Genomic DNA, 20,935 nt, shown 5'->3' with positions numbered 1-20,935 from the left:
TGTGTGTGTGTGTGTGTGTGTGTGTGTTTACACACACTTGAAGTCAGAATTATTATCCCCCCTTTGAATGTTTTTTCTTTTTTAAATATTTCTCAAATGATGTTTAAAAGAGCAAGAAAATTTGTTATTATTAACAATTTCTTAATATCTTATTTGTTTTATTTCAGCTTGAATAAAAGCAGTTTTAAATTTTTGTATTAACTATTTTAGGGGTAAAAATTATTAGCCTCTTTAAGCTATATATATATATATATATATATATATATATATATATATATATATATATATATATTTATATATATATATATATATATATATATATATATATATATATATATATATATATATATATATTTATTTATTTATATATATATATATATATATATATATATATATATATATATATATATATTTTATTTATATATATATATATATATATATATATATATATATATTTATATATATTTATTTATATATATATATATATATATATATATATATATATATATATATTTATATATATATATATATATATATATATATATATATATATATAAATATATTTATATATATATATATATATATATATATATATATATATATATATATATTTATATATATATATATATATATATATATATATATATATATATATATATATATATATTTATATATATATATATATATATATATATATATATATATATATAAATATATTTATATATATATATATATATATATATATATATATATATATAAATATATTTATATATATATATATATATATATATATATATATATATATATATATATATATATATAAATATATTTATATATATATATATATATATATATATATATATATATATATATATATATTAGGGATGTGCGGAGCAGCCGGTATTTGTATTTGTATTTGTATTTGTTGAGGGGGGAAAAGTATTTGTATTTGTATTCGAGTAAAATTCAAAATGGCGCAAAAATATATATTTTTTCTATTATAATTCTAATTTACGTTATAGTGAAAGTATTGTTTAATTATACCCATTATATAAATTATAGATATGCAATATTGGCTGTTGTTTTTGAACATGTGATAAGAAATGTCATTGAAAAGAAAATAACATAGAAGCCATTATCTCATCCATGGTTAAACCAACAACTAATAAAATACCATTGTGAATATCATGAACCCCACCACCACTGTTCTTGTTGAAGGACACTGAATAGACAGAATAAAAACAAATAATACTTCAAAAAAATGTTCTTCTTCTGAAAGAACTTCTTTCCAATGCACAGAATTCCAAAAACTAATATTAACTAAATAAATCTTAATAAACACCTGCCCGGGAGATCTGGCAGAACAAAAGTATTCTATATAATACTAAAAGATACAGCCCTGCTATTATCATCTGCCTGCCACAAAAAAGACACAAAGTTTGTTTGTTTGTTTTTTTTTATGTTTGAAACTGACTTGCTGGGGCAGAATGTGGGTGTGTTGATGGTTTGGTGCTTGTGGAGGATTTACCAGAGCATAGCTGTGCTGATTGAGGGGATTGATGCTTGTGGGGGGTTCACAGACAGTATCAGGAGAGGATGCTTTTAGTGCATGTGATAATACATTACATAGAAGGTTGCGCGGTGCTCTGTTCAGTGAGAAGCGCTCTCTATGGCAAGCCTTTTTAGCATTTAAATCTTTGTTCTGACTCCATAAATATATTAGAGATATCTCTAATTATATTTTGACTAGTCATAATTATAATTCCACTTCTCAGAATGACAATTAGACATATCTGCAATTACAATTGTACTAGTACAAAATCAGATGAATTTTGACTAGTAACAATTGTAATTGATATCTCTGAGTTTTTACTAGTCATAATGCATTTAGAGATATCTTTAATTCATCATATTTAGAGATATTTACAAATATATTTGAAAATATCTCTAATTAATTTACTAAATGTCTAATTACAGTTGTAGATATCTTGAATTGGATTTTTGACTAGTCAAAATTCATTTGGAGATATCTCTAATTACAATTGTGACTAGTCAAAACTTATTTAGAGATATCTCCAAATATTTTTCAATGGAAGTCAATAAAGGAATATGACTAGTCAGTCATAATATATTTGCAGATATCTCCAATCTGACAAGTCGAATTATAATTATGACAAGTCAAAATATAATTAGAGATATCTCTAAATATATTTATGGATAGTCTGAACAAGGTTTAAATGCTAAAACGGCTTGCCATACGCTCACCCAGTAGCACAGTGGAGATTTCTCTAGTTATATCCTTTCAGTCGTTTGTTTTGCAGTGACATGCAGTCAAATATTTCGCCAAACAGTCCTTAGGGATGCGGTGACACGCAGTCAGATATTTTACCGGACAGATCCGCCACTTTTGGCGCGCATAAACAATCATAAAGCTCTCGTGCTGCAGGAATGAGGAGGTCTGCTGAAGGCGCGCAGCTGACGTGCAGTGAGAGGTTTGCGTCTTTAATAAACTACGGCAGTTTGCGATCACTGAACAGTAAGAATGATTAATTAATCCATATGAAACAACCCCTTAAAAGTCACGTCTCGCTTTCAGTTTCGGGCTTTGGCGCGTTTTGCCCCTCTCTCTCTCTCTCTCTCTCTCTCACACACACTTACTCACTCACTCACGCGGGCATGCACTGTGGTCTCATGAGGAAACGCTGCTTTTTGATATAGTGTTTTTCTTGCTCCCGAATACAAATAATTTTTCAAGTATTTGTTCGAATCAAGTATTCGTAAAAACACGCTATTCGTGCCTTTCCGAATACCGTATTCGGGTTCGGCTCCACCCTTAATATATATATATATATATATATATATATATATATATATATATATATATATATATATATATATATATATAAATATATTTATATATATATATATATATATATATATATATATATATATATATTTTATATATATATATATATATATATATATATATATATATATATATATATATATATTTATATATATATATATATATATATATATATATATATATATATTTATATATATATATATATATATATATATATATATATATATATATATATATATATATTTATATATATATTTATATATATATATATATATTTTTATTTTTTTTTTTTAGATTTTTTTCTTACTTGCCTAATTAACCTAACCTGCCTAGTTAACCTAATTAATCTAGTTAAGCCTTCAAATGTCTCTTTAAGCTGTATGGCAAAGATAAAATTAATCAGTTATTAGAAATGAGTTATTAAAACTATTATGTTTAGAAATGTATTGAAAAGATCTTCTCTCCGTTAAAAAAAAATTATACCGGGGGGCTGATAATTCAGGGTGCTAATAATTCTCTTTATATATATATATATATATATATATATATATATATATATATATATATATATATATATATATATATATATATATAAAATGGAGTTTTCCCGGTGGCCAGTATGTGAATTTTTTTTTTATTATTCATTCATTCATTTTCTTGTCGACTTAGTCCCTTTATTAATCCGGGGTCGCCACAGCGGAATGAACCGCCAACTTATCCAGCAAGCTTTTACGCAGCGGATACCCTTCCAGCCGCAACTCGTCTCTAGGAATTTGTTAAATTATGAAAATTTGAATTTTACATCACGTTTCTACATCGATGGATAAGTGACTGCATGAGCATTTCTGGCAAAGAATGTGTGTTTGTGTGCATGGAAATGTATTATCCACCCTCCCTGTTAGATTTGATCTTATCCATGTCCTGAAACACACCTCCTCTCCTGCTTTCATTTCTCATTCTGATGGGGGGAGCGATTCGTTTGTGAATGAATCCCAATTATGAATGACTCGTTCATATAGCCGACAATAATAGAAGTTTCTGGCACCGCAGCATCTTGTTGTCATATTTAATTCACATTGTTTGCTTATTTTATTCAATAAAACTAGCATTAGCGAGTTGGTGCTTGTTCAGCACAAAAGTTTATAACATATAAAAATGTATAAAACAAAATCTGACCTATGAAATGTTCTGCCTTTGTGCTTTGTTTTCTTCGTTTGCTACACCCGTACACAGCGCTAAAGTCTAGCATCTTCACATTGGCTTTAGTCTTGACTAGCGCTGTTGAATGAGATGGGAGCACAGTACAAATGTGGCGGCGCTATTGACGCATGCTCATGGTCTGTATGTGATATCTAGTGTATATTTCTATGGTACTTTATAATACTACAATTTCGAATGAAAAACTGTATTATATCTAGCACGTTTTTAGTTGTGTAGCAAGCAAAATTTGTCATAATGTGCAATATTTCATGCATGCAAGGATCACTGGTTTCACTCTCTCACACTCTTTGTCCTAAAGCAACTACTGTATGCTTAGTGGTTGGCCAGTGGCATGCAGGAATTACACTTACTACCAAGCCTTACTTACATGCTATTTCAGACCGAATATTTAAAGTAGCATGGTAAACAAAGTACTGTAGGGAGGTTGTCAACAGGTTGTCATTGTCTACAGGTTGTCATTGTTCAAAAATGTTTTATATCCACCAATGTGAATGTAAAATTAACTTCACCCAAGTAAAGCAGGGTGGAATAGCGCTATTTACTTATGTTTTGTGGTTAAAACTAATAAAAATCTATATTATCAATGCTGTAAAAGGTCCCTTATGAAATTGAAAATAGTCACAGCAATCTTTCGCCAGAGGATTTCAGTGGCTGAACAACGCTTTGTTGCATATAACCCATTCGTAAAACAACAAAATCTACATCAGCTTTGCATGACTAAAATAGTGGATCTGTGTGAGCTAGGTGTGCAGATGTACAAATCTACATTTGCTGACAGACAAGGCTTCTTATCAGGATTATAGGAATTATCAGCCTGACAAATTTGAATTGAACAAACATTTTTTTTTTGTCTCATGCCTTACCCAGAAAATAAAAATACATATAAATACATTTAGATCATTTGCTTTAATCATTATTATTAGAATATGAAGAGACTTTCAACCATCACAGCAAAAAATGTTTCTGAAGACAATCACCTACTGCACCTTTAATGCATTTACTAACCCGAACAAACAATGAACAACATATTTATTACAATATTTGTTCAAGTTAGTTAGTGTTTGTTAATAAAGATACAGTTCATTGTTAATTCATGTTAACTCAGTCCATTAACTAATGTTAGCAAGCATGAGTTTGGATGTTAACAATGCATTAGTAAAGGTTAAACTATGATTAATAAATGCTGTACAAGTATTGTTCATACGGTATTTAGTTTATGTTAGTAAACACATTAACAATAAACTAATGTGATTAATCGTTGGACAGTTGTGGGTTTTACGTCGGCCTACACTGTCAAATAGAACTGAATATTTTTCCAGATTTTGTTATTCATAGTATTTACCCCTATTTATTTATGCTTTGAAATTGCTTTATGAGACCTTGCTCCTTCCTCCAGCAAGCTTTGATGTTGTAAAGTTTGAAAAAGTGACTTTCATTGACATTTTGAATCGTTTGAAATGGTACATGGTCTGGGTTGGTGTTAAAAATAGTGATATATAAATAAACCATTACTTTTTCTGTTATTTTACTGACTTTTTACTGACTATTTCTTACACAATATTGTGTTTCAAACTACTAAAATGTCAAATAAAGTCAAATAAAGTAAAACTTTAAACTTCACAACCACAACTGCCATTTTTCTTTTACCATGAATTTTGCTCCACCTGAAGTAAAAAAAATAAAATAAAATGATAATAATGTCAGACTCCATTCAAGTAAGAATAGCACATATGGAAACATAAACATCACATCCTTTTGAAAATCTTAAAGCTTTCAAAGTCAAGGAAATGTCTTTTTTTAAAGTTTGGTTATAATCTTGCCAGTAAAAAAGAGTGGTTAATCCATAAAAATTCTTACAAACAGGCTCATAAAAATGAATGGTCAGTATAAACTTTGGCTTTACTTGTTTTTCCATGTCCAGATATCCAGATGATATAATGCTTTAGAAATCCTCGCTGCTCAGCCATAGGAATGTGACGCCAGTTCAGCACCACTGATTCATGCGTCAAATCAGTAGTATTAACACCGCCTGGACCTTTAATAGGTGCTGAAACAAATGCAGACAGGATATTGAAAATACGAAAAACATACAAAATTTGCTATTAACAAAGCATTAACTATGAACTGTAAACCTCTAATTTGCTGCTTATTTATAGTTAGTCTATAGTAGTTGAGTTTGGGTTAGGGATATAGAAAAAGATCATGCAGAATATGTATTTTATAAGTAAAAATAAACAGCCAATATCTTAGTAATTGGCAAGTAAAAAGCCACTAGTTAATACTGAGAATTGGTACTTTAAAAAGTGTTACCAATTTAAAAGTGTTACAAAATTTAAAATAACTCTATATGCTGTTCTTTTATTGTGCTTCAAATTTTTAAAGGGCACCTATGTTGAAAATGTTGAAAATGTTGCAGTTCTGTTTGGACAAAACTGCATGTAGGTATAGTGGGTCTACAGTCATATTGGAGTGATATAAACACAAGACGTCTCTTATTTTAATAAAAACATTTCCTGACGTTATAATAGGATCCAAATCTCTCCCATTTTAAGGCCCAATGCAACGTGATTGACAGCCACTTATTAATATGTCTCCACAGTAACCATATAATTATATCAACAAGGCACAACATGTGCAAAGCAACTGAGATTAAAAGATTTGTTCAGCTCGCTGTGATCATCAATCATCATTAAATTTGATCAAGAAAGAGTTTTACAAGTTTAAAACGTTTTTAAAACAGTGCATGTTTGTATTATTGTATTGTATTATTATTATTATTATTATACACTTTTTTATGTTACAGACTTATTTCAAAATTAAATAAAATTATTTATTTCCTCAAAATTCTACACATAAAACCCCATAATAACAATGTGAAAAATAGTTTTTTTTTAATTGTTGCAAATTTATAAAAAACTAAAAAGCTGAAAAATCACATGTACATGAGTATTCACAGCCTTTGCTCAATACTTTGTTAATGCACCTTTGGTAGCAATTACAGCCTCAAGTCTTTTTGAATTTAATGCCACAAGCTTGGCACACCTGTCTTTGGGAATTTTTGCCCATTCCTCTTTGCAGTACCTCTCAAGCTCAGTCAGGTTGGATGGGAAGTGACAATGTACAGCTGTTTTCAAAACTCTTCAGAGATATTTATATAGGATTTAGGTCTGGGCTCTGGCTGAGCCAGTCAAGGACATTCGCCGAGTTGTTGTGAAGCCACTCCATTGATATTTTGGCGGTGTGCTTTGGGTCATTGTCCTGCTGGAAGATAAACCGTCACCCCAGTCTGAGGTCAAGAGCACTCTGAAGCAGGTTTTTGTTCAGGATGTCTCTGTACATTGCTGCATTCATCTTTCCCTTTATCCTGACTAGACTAACAGTTCCTGCAGCTGAAAAACATCCCCACATTATGATGCTGCCACCACCATGCTTCATTGTAGGGACTGTAGGGATGGTATTAGCCTGGTGATGAGCGGTGCCTGGTTTTCTCCAAACGTAATGCCTGGCATTAACACCAAAGAGTTCAATTTTAGTCTTATCAGACCATAGAAGTTTATTTATATAGATCGTTCACACCGAAAGCGGTGAGAGTGTCAAAATTCGCTACATTGATCTCGTATTTAAAGGGGCCGTTGCAGCATGTCAGTTACATTCCTGCATAAAACATGCTTTCTAGCATGAAAATGTTGCGCACTTCCTATCAAATTCATTTAACAATGGAAGATCAAGTTGCATGTAGTGTGGCTTTGCTCCACTAAATTATCCAATGTGTTTATATGTCTGAAATATCCTGAAGCAGCAATACTGTTTTGTACTGTCGCATGAGATTTCTATATATATATATATATATATATATATATATATATATATATATATATATATATATATATATATATATATATATATATATATATATATATATATATATATACACATATATAACATTAATGCACATTAGTAACTCGCCAGTAACTTATTTAATGCATGTTCCTATAAGAAAACATTGGTCGGAACCAAAGTTCACAGGTCTGTGTTCTCTGAACTCTTCTCAAGCGGTGGACTTCTTCATTCTGATTGCTTGCCGCCGAACCGCGTCATAGCTCATTACAATAAACAACTTAATTTCAACTCTCCTCGACGCTCACACCAGTAAAAACGCGCTGCGCTGCTCCTCTTCACTTATTGCCGCCGGCTCTCATTGAAAATGAATGACTTCCGACTACTTTGACGCTCTTGCCACTTTCGGTGTGAACGTACGGTGAGAATCCTTCAGATGCCTTTTGTCAAATTCCAGGCAGGCAGCAGCTTCCATCTGGCCACCTACCATGCAAGTCTGATTGGTGGATTGCTGCACAAGATGGTTGTCCTTCTGTAAGGTTTTCCTCTCTCCACAGAAGAATGCTGGAGCTCAGACAAAGTGACTATCGGGTTATTGATTACCTCCCTGACTAAGGCCCATCTTCTCCGATCACTCAGCTTAGTTGGCCGGCCAGTTCAAGGAAGAGTCCTAGTGGTTCCAAATATCTTCCACTTATGAATGATGGAGGCCACTGTGCTCATTGCAACATTGGAGCGGCAGAAATATTTCTGTAACCTTCCCCAGCCTTGTGCCTTGAGACAATCTTGTCTCGGAGGGCCATAGCCATTTCTTTTGACTTCATGCTTGGTTTGTGCTTTGACATGCACTGTTAACCCTGGGACCTAACAGACAGGTGTATGCCTTTTCAAATTATGTCCAATCAAATGAATTTACCACAGGTGAACTCCAATTAAGCTGCTGAAACATCTTAAGTATGATCAGTGGAAACAGAATGTACCCGAGCTAAATTAAGAGCTTTATGGCAAAAGCTTATGTACCTGTGATTTTTCAGGTTTTTAAATATATATATATATATATATATATATATATATATATATATATATATATATATATATATATATATATATATATATAAATTTGCAACAATTTAAAAAAAAATCTTTTTTCACATTGTCATTATGGGGTATTGTGTGTAGCATTTTGAGGAAATAAATTAATTTAATCCATTTTGGAATAAGGCTGTAACATAAATGTGGAAAAAGTGAAGCACTATGAATACTTTCCGGATGCACTGTACATTCAGATATTATCTTAAGCATCATATTTAATCTTTGTCAAAAATAACTGTTAAATATAATTTAAAATATATATTAAACTTGTGTAGTACCTCCTTCAATTGAGTAAAAGGGACACATCTCAGCAGTTTGATGTTGTTTGCTAAAAATGTGGAGAATGTAATAATGACGTACAAACTTCTGCACTTCTGTAATTAAAACAAGAGATACACACATTAGCATACAGAAAACTTGCTTATCTGACACGTGTTCAGCACTAAATAAAAGAGTTCACTCTGCACCATTTTTAATGTGCTTGATCAATTTATCTTTGGATTTTTTCACACTGTTTGGCAGGATCTCGCCGTCTTCCATCTTGTACCATTCTAAGCATCTTTTCTTTGCCTTGGTGATATTTGTGAAAGTGACACATTCTGAAAATGATAGATCAACAAAATCATGTATGAGTTGGCATTTTACATTTGAGCATCTTTCAAATCAAATTTCTACACTGTAAAAATAAATCTGTACATTTTACAGTAAAAAAAATGAATAAAAATAAAAAAAACCTGGCAGCTTTGATTGTCAAAGTTTTGCCCAACAATATAATTTGAAACTGTAAAATGTTTTATATTTGATAAAAAAAAAAAAAAAATAGAACCATGGTAATGTGATCAAAAAAGCATTAAAAATTAAGTGTCATACAGGGAATTCTGAGAAAGTCCGTTCACGGTTATTCACAATATATATAATGTAAATTATGAATTAACACCAGACATTGCCTGCATCATTTTAAACAAACAAAATGAAAGTACAGATATTGAGTGAAACTTTTACTCAATTAAATGTGCAACAATCTGGCTGAATAAAAAAGTAAAGTGAAATAAATAAATAGATAAAAATAATGCTGCACTTAATATTGCACCTTTAAACAAGTAAAAGTAGGTTATTCAAATTAAAAAATAATAGAAAAAATGATTCAAATTATTATATAATTAATATTAATGATTCATCATTTTAAATTATAATCATTAATAAACAGCTACAGAAAATGTAGTAGAAACCACTAGAAAATTCTCATTTTCTCTGGATTTATTGGATTAGATATGAGTTTAAGTAAAAAGTTTTTGTTGTTGTTGGTGTTGTTGTTATGAAGGTCTTTATACTCTTTACAAGGTCATAACATTTCTTACAATTTTCAAATAAAAATACTGTAATTTAACTTTTCTTTTTTTAAATCAGAAAATGTCTGCTGGTCATGAGTAATCTTGAACTGGTGTGTGAGTGCGGTACATGATGGGATATGTAGCTTAGTTAAGTGGCAGATGTGTAGTTGGGTGGATGATAGAGTGTTTCCAGTGATCTGCAAAGACTAGATTGCTGGTGATCATAACAGTCATCTAAAAAAGAATGTAAACATCCAAAAGCAAGGGCCTTTTTAGTTATTTTTATGGAAAACAGCTCTTAACGATAACATATTTATTGTAAATTTGAAATGAATGATCAGTGATTTTGGTAAGCATAACTATAAATAATTATTCTAGAAGAAACTTGTCAAGTGTTCTCTTTTTTCATGTACTGTATAAGTCAAAACAATGTAAAACACGTTTGATTGTCCACATTTAATGTGCATAAGATTGAAGTAAATAAAATAAACATGAAGTAAATATGAAGTAAATAAACCAACAACTAGCTTTTTTGTTAAATAAAATTGTAAGAAGTAAAAACTACAGTTTGTTCTTCATAAATGTATTCATTAATTTTCTTTTTGCCGTAGTCCCTTTATTAATCTGGGGTAGCCACAGCGGAATGAACCGCCAACTTATCCAGCATATGTTTTACGCAGCAGATTTTCTTCCAGCTGCAACCCATCACTGGGAAATGTTCATAAACGTACTTAAATGAAAGTAGTCAGTAACCCAGTGAAGTACAAATCCCCCAAATTAACACTGAAGTACAGTAATCAAGTAAAAACACTAAAGTACATTAAACTCTTCACCGTTTCGATGTTTCACAGGAGGAATGATGATCTTCTTTGGTGCTGATCTTCCAACCTTGTTAGTTGCAATTATAGAAATGCTGGCATTTGAATAGGTTACTGAGATGTCAAATGTTTGATTCAAAGTCGAGAGTTGAATTCTCTTGGGTTTTCCACAAGACCAAACAGAGAGGTTCATATTGTAAGTCACACCTCCAATAGTCTCTTCTGCAGATGTGGCCTGGAAAAAAAATTACATTTAAGCAACTTTCTTATCACTATAACAAGAAACTAAAAAGAACCATATTAATGTGAACAAAAAAGCATTAAAATCGTGTGGTGCGAAGAATTCTGGGAAAGTCAGTTCCAATTATTCATTAATTCAATTTCATTTTAGCTTAGTCCCTTCGTTAATCAGGGGTTGCCACAGCGGAATTAACTTATCCAGCATATGTTTTATGCAGCAGATGCCCTTCAACCTGCAACCCATCATTGGGAAACACCTATACACTCTCATTCACACACAAACACTACAATAAAATAATTTAGCTTACCAAATTCACCTATAGCGCATGTCTTTGGACTGTGGGTGAAACCCAAGCCAACAAGGAGAGAACATGCAAACTCCACACAAAAATGCCAACTCAAACCAGCGACCTTCTTGCTGTGAGCTGACAGCGCTACCCACTGAGCCACTGCGTTTACAGTTATTTACAATATATTAAGGATACTTACTGTTACCTAAAAATCTATAAAATTTACGATAAAAAAAATGGCAGCTGTGATTGTTAGAATTGAATCGTTACAATACGGTAAGAACAAAAAATAAATTCCTAGGTTTTACAGTAAATTGCCGTATTTCATAATTATTATTCTGTTTATTTTTCATCATACAGCAATGTTCTGAAGTACTAACATCTTCAGGCAAAATGCAAACATAAGCATATGGGGATAAGAAAGTCATATTGAACCAATGCTCATCCCATCACAAGCAACTGTTCCCACAAGCAGCGAAACATATTAATATACAGAAACAACTCAGGGCTTTATTTTAATGGTTTAGGTGCAAATTCTAAAGTGCAGGACGCAAAAGCATTAAGGGCAATTCCGAATCCACTTTTGCTATTTTAGGAATGGGAAAATACGCTCTGCGCCGCAACACATGGTCTAACAGAGTTGTGCTTATTCTTTTAATGAGTTATGACTGTTTTGAGAATAAACCAATCAGAGTCTCATCTCACATTCCCTTTAAAGAGCATTTTGTAGGTTAAAAAACTATATCATTAAAAGGTATACTCTATAATACCATATAAAAATGTTTTATGAAGCGCAAGGGCATACATTTTAAAGAAAATGTGTCTGTTTTCCCACTTCAAGAAAGTCTGCTTTTTTCTCTCTAACCACCCCGGTGACGTCAGATCAGGCACTTATTTGACAGGTGCGCACTGTTTACAGTGTGGTAGAGTAGAATATTGCAGAAAATTCTGTTAGTTTTGTCAAAATTTATCATCATTATGGTGGTATATCATTGCATTTATGGGAACTGCACAAACTCCAACCTGTCAGCATATTAAGTCCACAAGTTTCCCATTGCTATTTTGGTTTGCAAAATAGGGTGAATCCTATAAGACTGAAAGCTGATGCGAAGACGGCAAAAAACATGCTCGTGGATCAGCCAGAGATGCAGCTCGATGAAAACGAAAACTATACAGACACTGTAACTGTAGAGTTGATTTTATATTCGCACATTCGTTTAGTGACAGCTTGTGACACAGTCTCTGTATTGTTTAACATAATACTTTGAATATAATGACTGAAATCACATGTAAATATGACTAAAAACAACATTAGCACTACTAAACTAAGAGTGTTGTACTTTGATAGTCATTGGCTGCTAATATGATGTTATTATTAGGAATTAGCAAAGAATACCTTTCTGAAATTATATTAATAGGGAGAAAGTCCGAATGTGTGAATATTAAACCAACTTTACCTCAGTGTAACCTCAGACCTTCACCTCGTTCATCGGGTAAACTATTATGACCCCTATAGTGAATTAATTATACATGGTATTATTTGATAAAGAAAAACTAAAAGGGCAAATAATTACTATATTTTTATATAATGCAGGCAGATAAACTCAGACACTATCTTTCATTTCCTTTTTTTTAAATATTGTAAATGTGTAACCGTTGACTTCCATAGTATCTGTTTTTCCTACTAGTCAATGGTTACAGATTTTTATCTTTCTTCAAAATATCTTTTGTGATCAACAGAAGAAAGTCAATGAGGTTTGAAACCACTTGATGGAGAGTAAAAAGTACTCTGTCCTGTCACTCCTGTCCACTACATTTGCTCTCCTTTCTAGATCCTTTCAGTGGGTTTACAAGGATGAGGCTGTCGGCATCTTTTCACACAGCATTCACAATTTAGCACACATTAAAGACATGATAATGTGGCACCCACATAAATGTTGGCAAAGTTACTGAAAAATTATTTTAATAAGGTTTACTTTTAAATGGGTCAGATAATATATTTTTCTTTCAGTATTATATGTTTGTTTCCTACTTATACACATGCTCACACAGATACTTATACATATATAAAGGAGTAAACATGTTGGGTATTAACAGTGCTTATGATTTTGTGCTATATAAATAAAACTTGAACTTGAGTTGCATATTAGAATTTGAACTTAAGGTTGAAGTTTATTTAACCATAAATGCAGATCATATCCGTTGATCAAATCTTTGTAAATGTTTTATACAGTAACAACTGCTTGTATTTTTTATGGATCTTATGCCCAATGAAAAAAAAAACTGACAAAACGACACATATATTAAGACTTATTTAAATTGTTTCAATATTTGATGGTATTTTTATTTTAATACAAAAGCTCTGAAAACCTTTTGTGTAATAAAATGTTCTAGTACCTTGTTTACATGTTTCTGCGTTATTCCAGATGTTCTGTGTTATTTGTGTTTTGTATTCACTTATCTACAATTAAAAAATAGGGTTAATGTGGCATAACTCTGTTAAATGCTCATTAGCTTTTTGTTACTGGTAAGTATTAATACTTTCCAGATGATCAATACTAGCTTTGCTATTGCCAGATAAGATTTCATTATCTTAAATATCTGTCTGTAAGCAAACACTGGTCTCAGCATGAACCTGCTCTGTTCTCCTCACAATTCAGTTCAATTACACTTCTCTGATGGCTATTCTCTCTGCTGGTCTGTCCACAGGCTTATAATTGTATGGCTGTGGTCTATCATTTTTGTGAATATCTCAGAATATCTTATCTCGGCAACCAAACGCACACCGCAATCAGCTATCTTCATACTATGTATATGCGCGATCTGATCTGGAAAATCTAGTTCCTACTTAACTCTTATGCACATTGACTCTCTGGGGTGTCCAACCTACAATATGCTCTTTAAGAGTCAGTTGCGTTGCGCCATCCGCTATTTGCATGGCAGACTTCGTAAGTGGAAAAATTTAACAATTTACTATCGAAAAAAAAGTTAAACAGATCATCTGCAGCGCTAAAATTAGAGAATGAGCCTTCTCCAATCAGCCTTTACTTTCACTTTCACTCTCTTTCATAGATAAGGAAACAGACATCCACTAGCCACTAGTTAAGCGTAAAGATTAGTTTCAAAACCATTGCTGAATTCAGTTTTAATTTACAGCACATGAATAAATGAACAATAATAACGAAGTGTGTTCAAAAAACTGAGTTATATCCAAACAAACATGACATGCCCCATATGGTCCAAATCCTGACAGGTGGAAAAATTTAAGCTTGTTTTTGATAAAATGAATATGAATATGCATTTAATAAATACTACTACATTAGAATAACATTATACCAAAGCAAATTGTCATGAATAAACAAAAAAAAGCCCCCCTACCAAATGGACTTGCTATTTAAACAACGTGATGAAAAACGGGAAAATTAGGTTGCGTTGGTGTGAAAATAACAACAGGTCATGAAAACACGTCTTGCACCTTATTGTGCCGAGTGGATGATAGGGCCCTCAGTGTCATTTACTGAGCTAACACCATTACGGTAACATATAAAATTAATGTAATGCAGAAAACATTATTTATCAACATTAGACATCAACATAAAACTCTAATGTGCATTTTCAAAAGAGAACCCCCCCTAAAAAAAACATATCAATGTCAACAAAAATATAAATAAAATATTAAGTGTCATGCAGAAAATTCTGGGAAAGTGATGGTTATTTACCATCTGTTAGGGAAAGTTTGGCATTTTTACAGTTTATTACCATTGAAATCACAGATATGTTTTAACAGTATAGAAAAATGAATCAGATGAGGTTTATCATAAATTATTTATGAAACCTTTGGATTTTATTTGTCAGGGTTTTTTTTATGTATGTTGTCAGATTCCTTAGAATACCTAGCTGTAGAAAAAGATCCAATTAGTTAAATTCTATGGGATTAGTTTATATATTTAATATTCAAGGGTTGTATTGACAAAATAGATGAATTAATAAGAAGCACTTAAAACACTTTATTGATGTATTGATATTATTACATAAATCTTGTTCTTTTTTGTTTCATTTATGTTTAACTAACAAACATAAATCACATAAAGTTTATTAGCTTTGTTATGGTAAAAGTATGCAATCCAAATGGATAGAAATTGTATACACAATCAGAATACATACATCGTATTTGTTATGCTTAAATATGTTTTTTATTGTAAAGAAATTTGGCCTCTTATACTTACAGCCCAGGTGATTTTAATATCCCTGGTACCATTTGACCATACTTTTTCATCCAAGTGTAATACAGGTGGAATGTGGATTTCTGCAGAAAGGTGTTACATTTGTAAAGAGGTTTTTACTTACTTAAAAATGGCTTTTGCACTGTGAAATTGACAGAGATGAAATCAAACCTAAGGGAATATCCGTCAGTGCGCTCCAGTCGCTCCACAGAGAATGTGAGTCATTACACTGAAGTGAGTGTAGTTTGGCCTGCCGCCTCAGCTGGATCTGGTAGACGGTCCGGTTGTGTAGATGTAGTGTGTATAAATCTAGAAACAATCATTTCCATCAGTTTTTTTTTTTTGTATTGTTTTTATTCACAATCTTTCAATAGTGAGATGATTTAAAAGGTTTATCATTGTGATGTAACAAATACTCAAAAGAATGCTAAAGTAGAGATAATGAGAATTTTATTATCTCAAGTAAATGCATCTTGGCAAAAAAAAAATATTACATTGTTTTATAAAAAGTAAAAGTAACAAAAAAATCTAATAAGAGGTGAAATTATTTTCATCATATTGAATTATTTTCTTATGCAAAGTGGAATAAATATCATAAAGTGTTTTGTCAGTATACAGACAAATAGGTTAAAGGGAGAAATAAAAAAAAAAATATGCTGAAAACATTTTTGAAGTAATAATGACAGCTTTTACAATGCTGCAGATTGGAAGATTAAAAATATATAGTCCTTAAGGCATTCTCTTTTCTTAACCAAAAAAAAAAAAAAAAAAAAAAAACCTTGGTTAAGATAAGATAATGAATTAGTCCACCCCAAAAAAGTAATACTCAAATAAAGAAATCAATAAAAAATAATTTGAGTATTTAACCCTGTTTATCACCATCATCATCTGATTTTTTTTTTTTTATTAAAATAATTTAGTTTCTGTTTGAACTCACTTGTACTACAGTACTTGTTATTTAAAATAAGTTGAAACAACACATTTTTGGGAACAACTTAATTGTTGCATGTTCAATTTACTTAAATTTGTAAAAACGATTTAGTTAACTTAATCAGATTGTTGTGGGACAACATGAAGGAATTGTGTAAAACACAGAATATTTTTACAGTGTGTATTAAGATATGAAGTAGGGAATTTTCTGTCCAGTCAAACCGTTAATGACTGAAATGATCAATTAATATAAACACAAATTTTTGTTGGAAATAAATATTCTATATTACATTACTTCCTGCTTTGCTACTGCTCAGACGCTTCTGCTTACTCCTCCGCTCCTTGCATGCTTGCTTTTACATTTTATACTCTAATATTAACTTGAGCCTATCAGCACAGTGCTCAAACGACACAGCATGAAGATCAACATCGAATCTACAAACTTTCTGGAATACAACTTAACCAACAAGAGGGCAATCATCGTCTAAACAATCATCCCGCTACCAGCTGCTTACATTCCTGAGACGGGAAAACACGGCTGTGAAAATGGCTTTGGGTCGTATTGATTTAGAATCTCCCTACTCCACAAACTGCCACAAACTTTTACAAAAGACTGCAGTTCTTGAAACAAAGGTACTTGCGTTCTGACCAGAACTGCCGGATCACACAGGACCGCTTAATTGTGGACCTTCACAGCATACAGCCGGTGAGTCCCATAAATCTACTCCAGCTATACTGTTTTGAGCACAAAAATACTGAATAAAACAGTTGAAAATGAAAGTGATAACCAATGGCAAAAACAAGGTGTGAGACCAAAGGGTACTCGTGGGGTCAGATAACGAAGATCATATGCTGCAGCATTAGCATCCTCTACCCCAAATACAGCTCAAACTCAAATACAGCTTCAGAGCAGATATGAAGTTTTCAGTAATATGGGTGAAGAATGGCTAAATGCAATCAGAAAGAGATCGCATGACTCAGCAGATAATTCTGCACGGAACAGAGGCTCAAGGCGGACAGACAACGGCATTCTGCTCCGATCGCAGCCGAGATAAGAACATTGGTTGTTGGAGATTCAATAATCAAAATTTTAGGAGCAGAGCTACAATCAGGGCCGGCGCGTCTATAGAGGCGACCTAGGCGGCCGCCTAGGGCGCAGTGTAGAGAGGGCGGCGTCTACGACACCTCCCTTACCACCTGCGTCCTCAGTTATATTCGCACATAGACGATAGAATAGAGAGGGTGGCGTCAGCGCCACCTCCATCAGCACCCGCGTGTCCTCAGTTATATCCGCGCATAGGGCGGCAGAATTGAGGTCCGCGACACCCTTGAGAACATATTGGGAACATATTAAGGAAACATATTAAGGAAATATGAGAATGCAAAACGGATTATCATCCATATGAGGAAGAATGATACTCGGAAGGAACAGTCAGAACTGCTCAAGAAAGATTCCTGTGAACTCTTGGAAACAGTTGAAAGATTGAAAATTCAGCCATTCATCAGTGGATTACTCCCTGCAAGAGGGACAAATATGTTTTCAGGGCTCCTTGGTCTAAATGCATGACTGCAGAAAACATGTAAGAGAAAAGGACTGATTTTCATCGACAACTTCAATCTCTTCTGGAACCAAAGACAATTGTTTACATCAGACGGCCTTCATCTAAACAAACTTGGTGCAGAAGTGGTAAAGGACAAAATCTATTTCTCCCTTCAACCTAAATTGGCTGTGTGTGCCACTAAACTCAACCCAAATGGCACACACACACACACCTAGCAAATGTCTGAATGTTCACAGGACTTCAAATCAGCTCCTGAGTGGACTTGTGGCTAACGCATCCCACAAGGACAGCGATAACACCACGCAGACACAACAACCACTAATAACGGACAAACTGCAGTCTGCGCCCTGCACACTGAGCTCAACACAGGTAGACTGTGATGCATCAGAACAGAATCAAGTCTCAGCACTCATGGATGATCTCCAGGAAAACAGCCAGGTCAACATATCTCAACAACCAGAAACCCTAGACTCACAGCCTCTGTCACCAGACACGTTCTCATTGTCACCTCGCTCGCCTCTCTTGAATTTTTCAAAAAAGATGGAGGAACTGGTGTTTGCTGGAACTAAACTCTCACACTCCATTGCTGCTAGCCCCCAGTTAGCAACCAAAAATCAACCAGCCTCACACCCATCTCTGAGCCCACCTCGCTCTACACCTAGGAGAGGCCTCAGGTCTTTGCGACAGCTCCAGGTCTCAAAAAACAACCTCATCCTCAGCTGGCAAACTTAAATACTGCCATTGAGGTGTCTCGGGGGCCTGCTTAGATAACAGTCTTTAGCAGATGTTCACAGAACAAGCAGGAACCTAGTGTGCCTGTAGCCTCTACGCAAATATGTTATATTTCATGACAGAAAACCAAAGATTTCTTCAAGCTGTATAGCAAATCATTCAAATCTGGTGTCTATTAAATGTAGATCTGAGACTGCTGTAGGGAAAACAACTAAAACTGTTAAGTTAGCACTTTTAAACATCTGATCACTTAACAATAAATCACTTTTAGTCAAAGATTTTATCAACGCAAATTGCCTTGATTTTATGCTTATAAATGAAACTTGATGACAGTTGTAGTGCAGCAGTTCTGAATGAAACAGCACCTTTAAACTTTTGTTTGCAGAGCTAATAGAAGAGGTGGAGGCATCGCTGCCTTGTTTAAAGATGTCTAAGGGCCCATCATACACCCGGCGCAATGCGGCGCAAGGCACAACGCAATTGTTGTTTGCTAGTTTCAGCTTGGCATAAGTGTCGTTTTGAAGTTTTGCAACATGCTGTTTAAACAGCAAAAGCATTTGCGTTCATATGTGCGCCCTAGGCACTCTGGTCTAAAAATGGAGGCGTGTTAAGGTGCATTGCTGGCGCGTTGCTATTTTGAGAAACTATAATAGACTGCACAATAGATCAGATCAAAGCAGGTTAGTTGTGCGCTTTGCTTAAACATTGCTTAATACACACAGAATGTGGAGCAATACACAAATATCTTTACAAATGAAAAATAATTATAGAATTAAAACATTACAAAACATATTATTTTCTAGTCTACATAAATATAAAACTCACCGCCTCCATGCCATCTTCATCTCGGGGAACTTTTAAAAATTATTTATGTCAACTAGCCTTTGTATAATGTTTATATTAGTAGTAGTATTATTTATTATATGCATATTTATTTTTGTTTTATTAAAAACAAGCTTAGATTTGCCCACCTGTCAGGTTTTGGACCATATGGGGCACAGCATGTGTATTTGGATATAACTCAGGTTTTTGATCACACTTATTATTATTGTTCATTTATCCATTTGCTGGAAATTAGAACTGAATTTAGAAATAGTTTTGAAATAATTCTTTGCGCTTAATAAACAAAGTTAATTATGTATGGGCTAATGAATGTCTGTGCGTACAACATGTTTCCCTATCCACAAGAGTGAAAGTGAAAGTAAAGAATAAGGAGGATTATCTCTCATTCTCGCGCAGCAGATGCTCTGTTTAACTGTTTTCTTTCTAGTAAAGAATTCAGTTTTTCCACTTACAAAGTCTGCCATGTAAATAACAAATGCGCTATGGCGTGACGCAACTGACTCTTAAAGGGAATGGGGGATGAGACTCTGATTGGTTTATTCTCAAAACACATCTATAACTCATTAAGAGAATAAGCTCAACCCTGTTAGACCATGCGCCGTGGCGCAAAGCGGATTTTCCCGTCCTTAAAATAGCTAAAGTGGATTCTGACACGCCCTTAATACTTTCACGCCCTGCGTTTTGGATTTGCGCTTTTCTGTATGGATCGTCAAATTAAAGCCCTATGAGTGTAAACAAGTGTCATTTGGTGACTATTTGTCTTTTGAATATATTAGTATAGCACTGAAAGGTGCTCCACGCATCTTACTGATCATTATCTACAGACCTCCAAATTATTATCTAACTTTTATTGATGATTTTACAGAGCTGTTATCAATAGTAACCTCTGAATTTGAACATTTTAATATTGCAGGGAATTTTAATATTCACATTGATAATCCAGAAATCAA

At 33.0% G+C, this 20,935-nt stretch overlaps 1 protein-coding gene across 8 annotated transcripts in view; it reads right to left on the bottom strand.

Annotated features, from left to right (window-relative positions):
• Positions 1 to 20,935, bottom strand: part of il12rb1 (interleukin 12 receptor subunit beta 1) — a 61,813-nt gene that overhangs the window by 10,235 nt on the left and 30,643 nt on the right. For 6 of the 8 annotated variants that reach the window (XM_073916560.1, XM_073916558.1, XM_073916559.1 and 3 more), the window contains 6 exons: positions 16,090 to 16,227; positions 15,922 to 16,001; positions 11,181 to 11,400; positions 9,484 to 9,615; positions 9,295 to 9,390; positions 5,991 to 6,134 (listed from right to left, as the gene is read on the bottom strand). In XM_073916560.1, the coding sequence (XP_073772661.1) occupies positions 5,991 to 6,134; positions 9,295 to 9,390; positions 9,484 to 9,615; positions 11,181 to 11,400; positions 15,922 to 16,001; positions 16,090 to 16,227 (810 nt within the window). The remainder of the gene's footprint in view (positions 1 to 5,990; positions 6,135 to 9,294; positions 9,391 to 9,483; positions 9,616 to 11,180; positions 11,401 to 15,921; positions 16,002 to 16,089; positions 16,228 to 20,935) is intronic. The other 2 variants (XM_073916562.1, XM_073916563.1) reach the window with 1 other exon arrangement.

Source organism: Danio rerio, chromosome 11 (assembly GCF_049306965.1).
Source record: "Danio rerio strain Tuebingen ecotype United States chromosome 11, GRCz12tu, whole genome shotgun sequence".
NCBI classification, from domain to species: Eukaryota; Metazoa; Chordata; class Actinopteri; order Cypriniformes; family Danionidae; genus Danio; species Danio rerio.
This window is presented reverse-complemented; position numbering and strand designations above follow the sequence as displayed.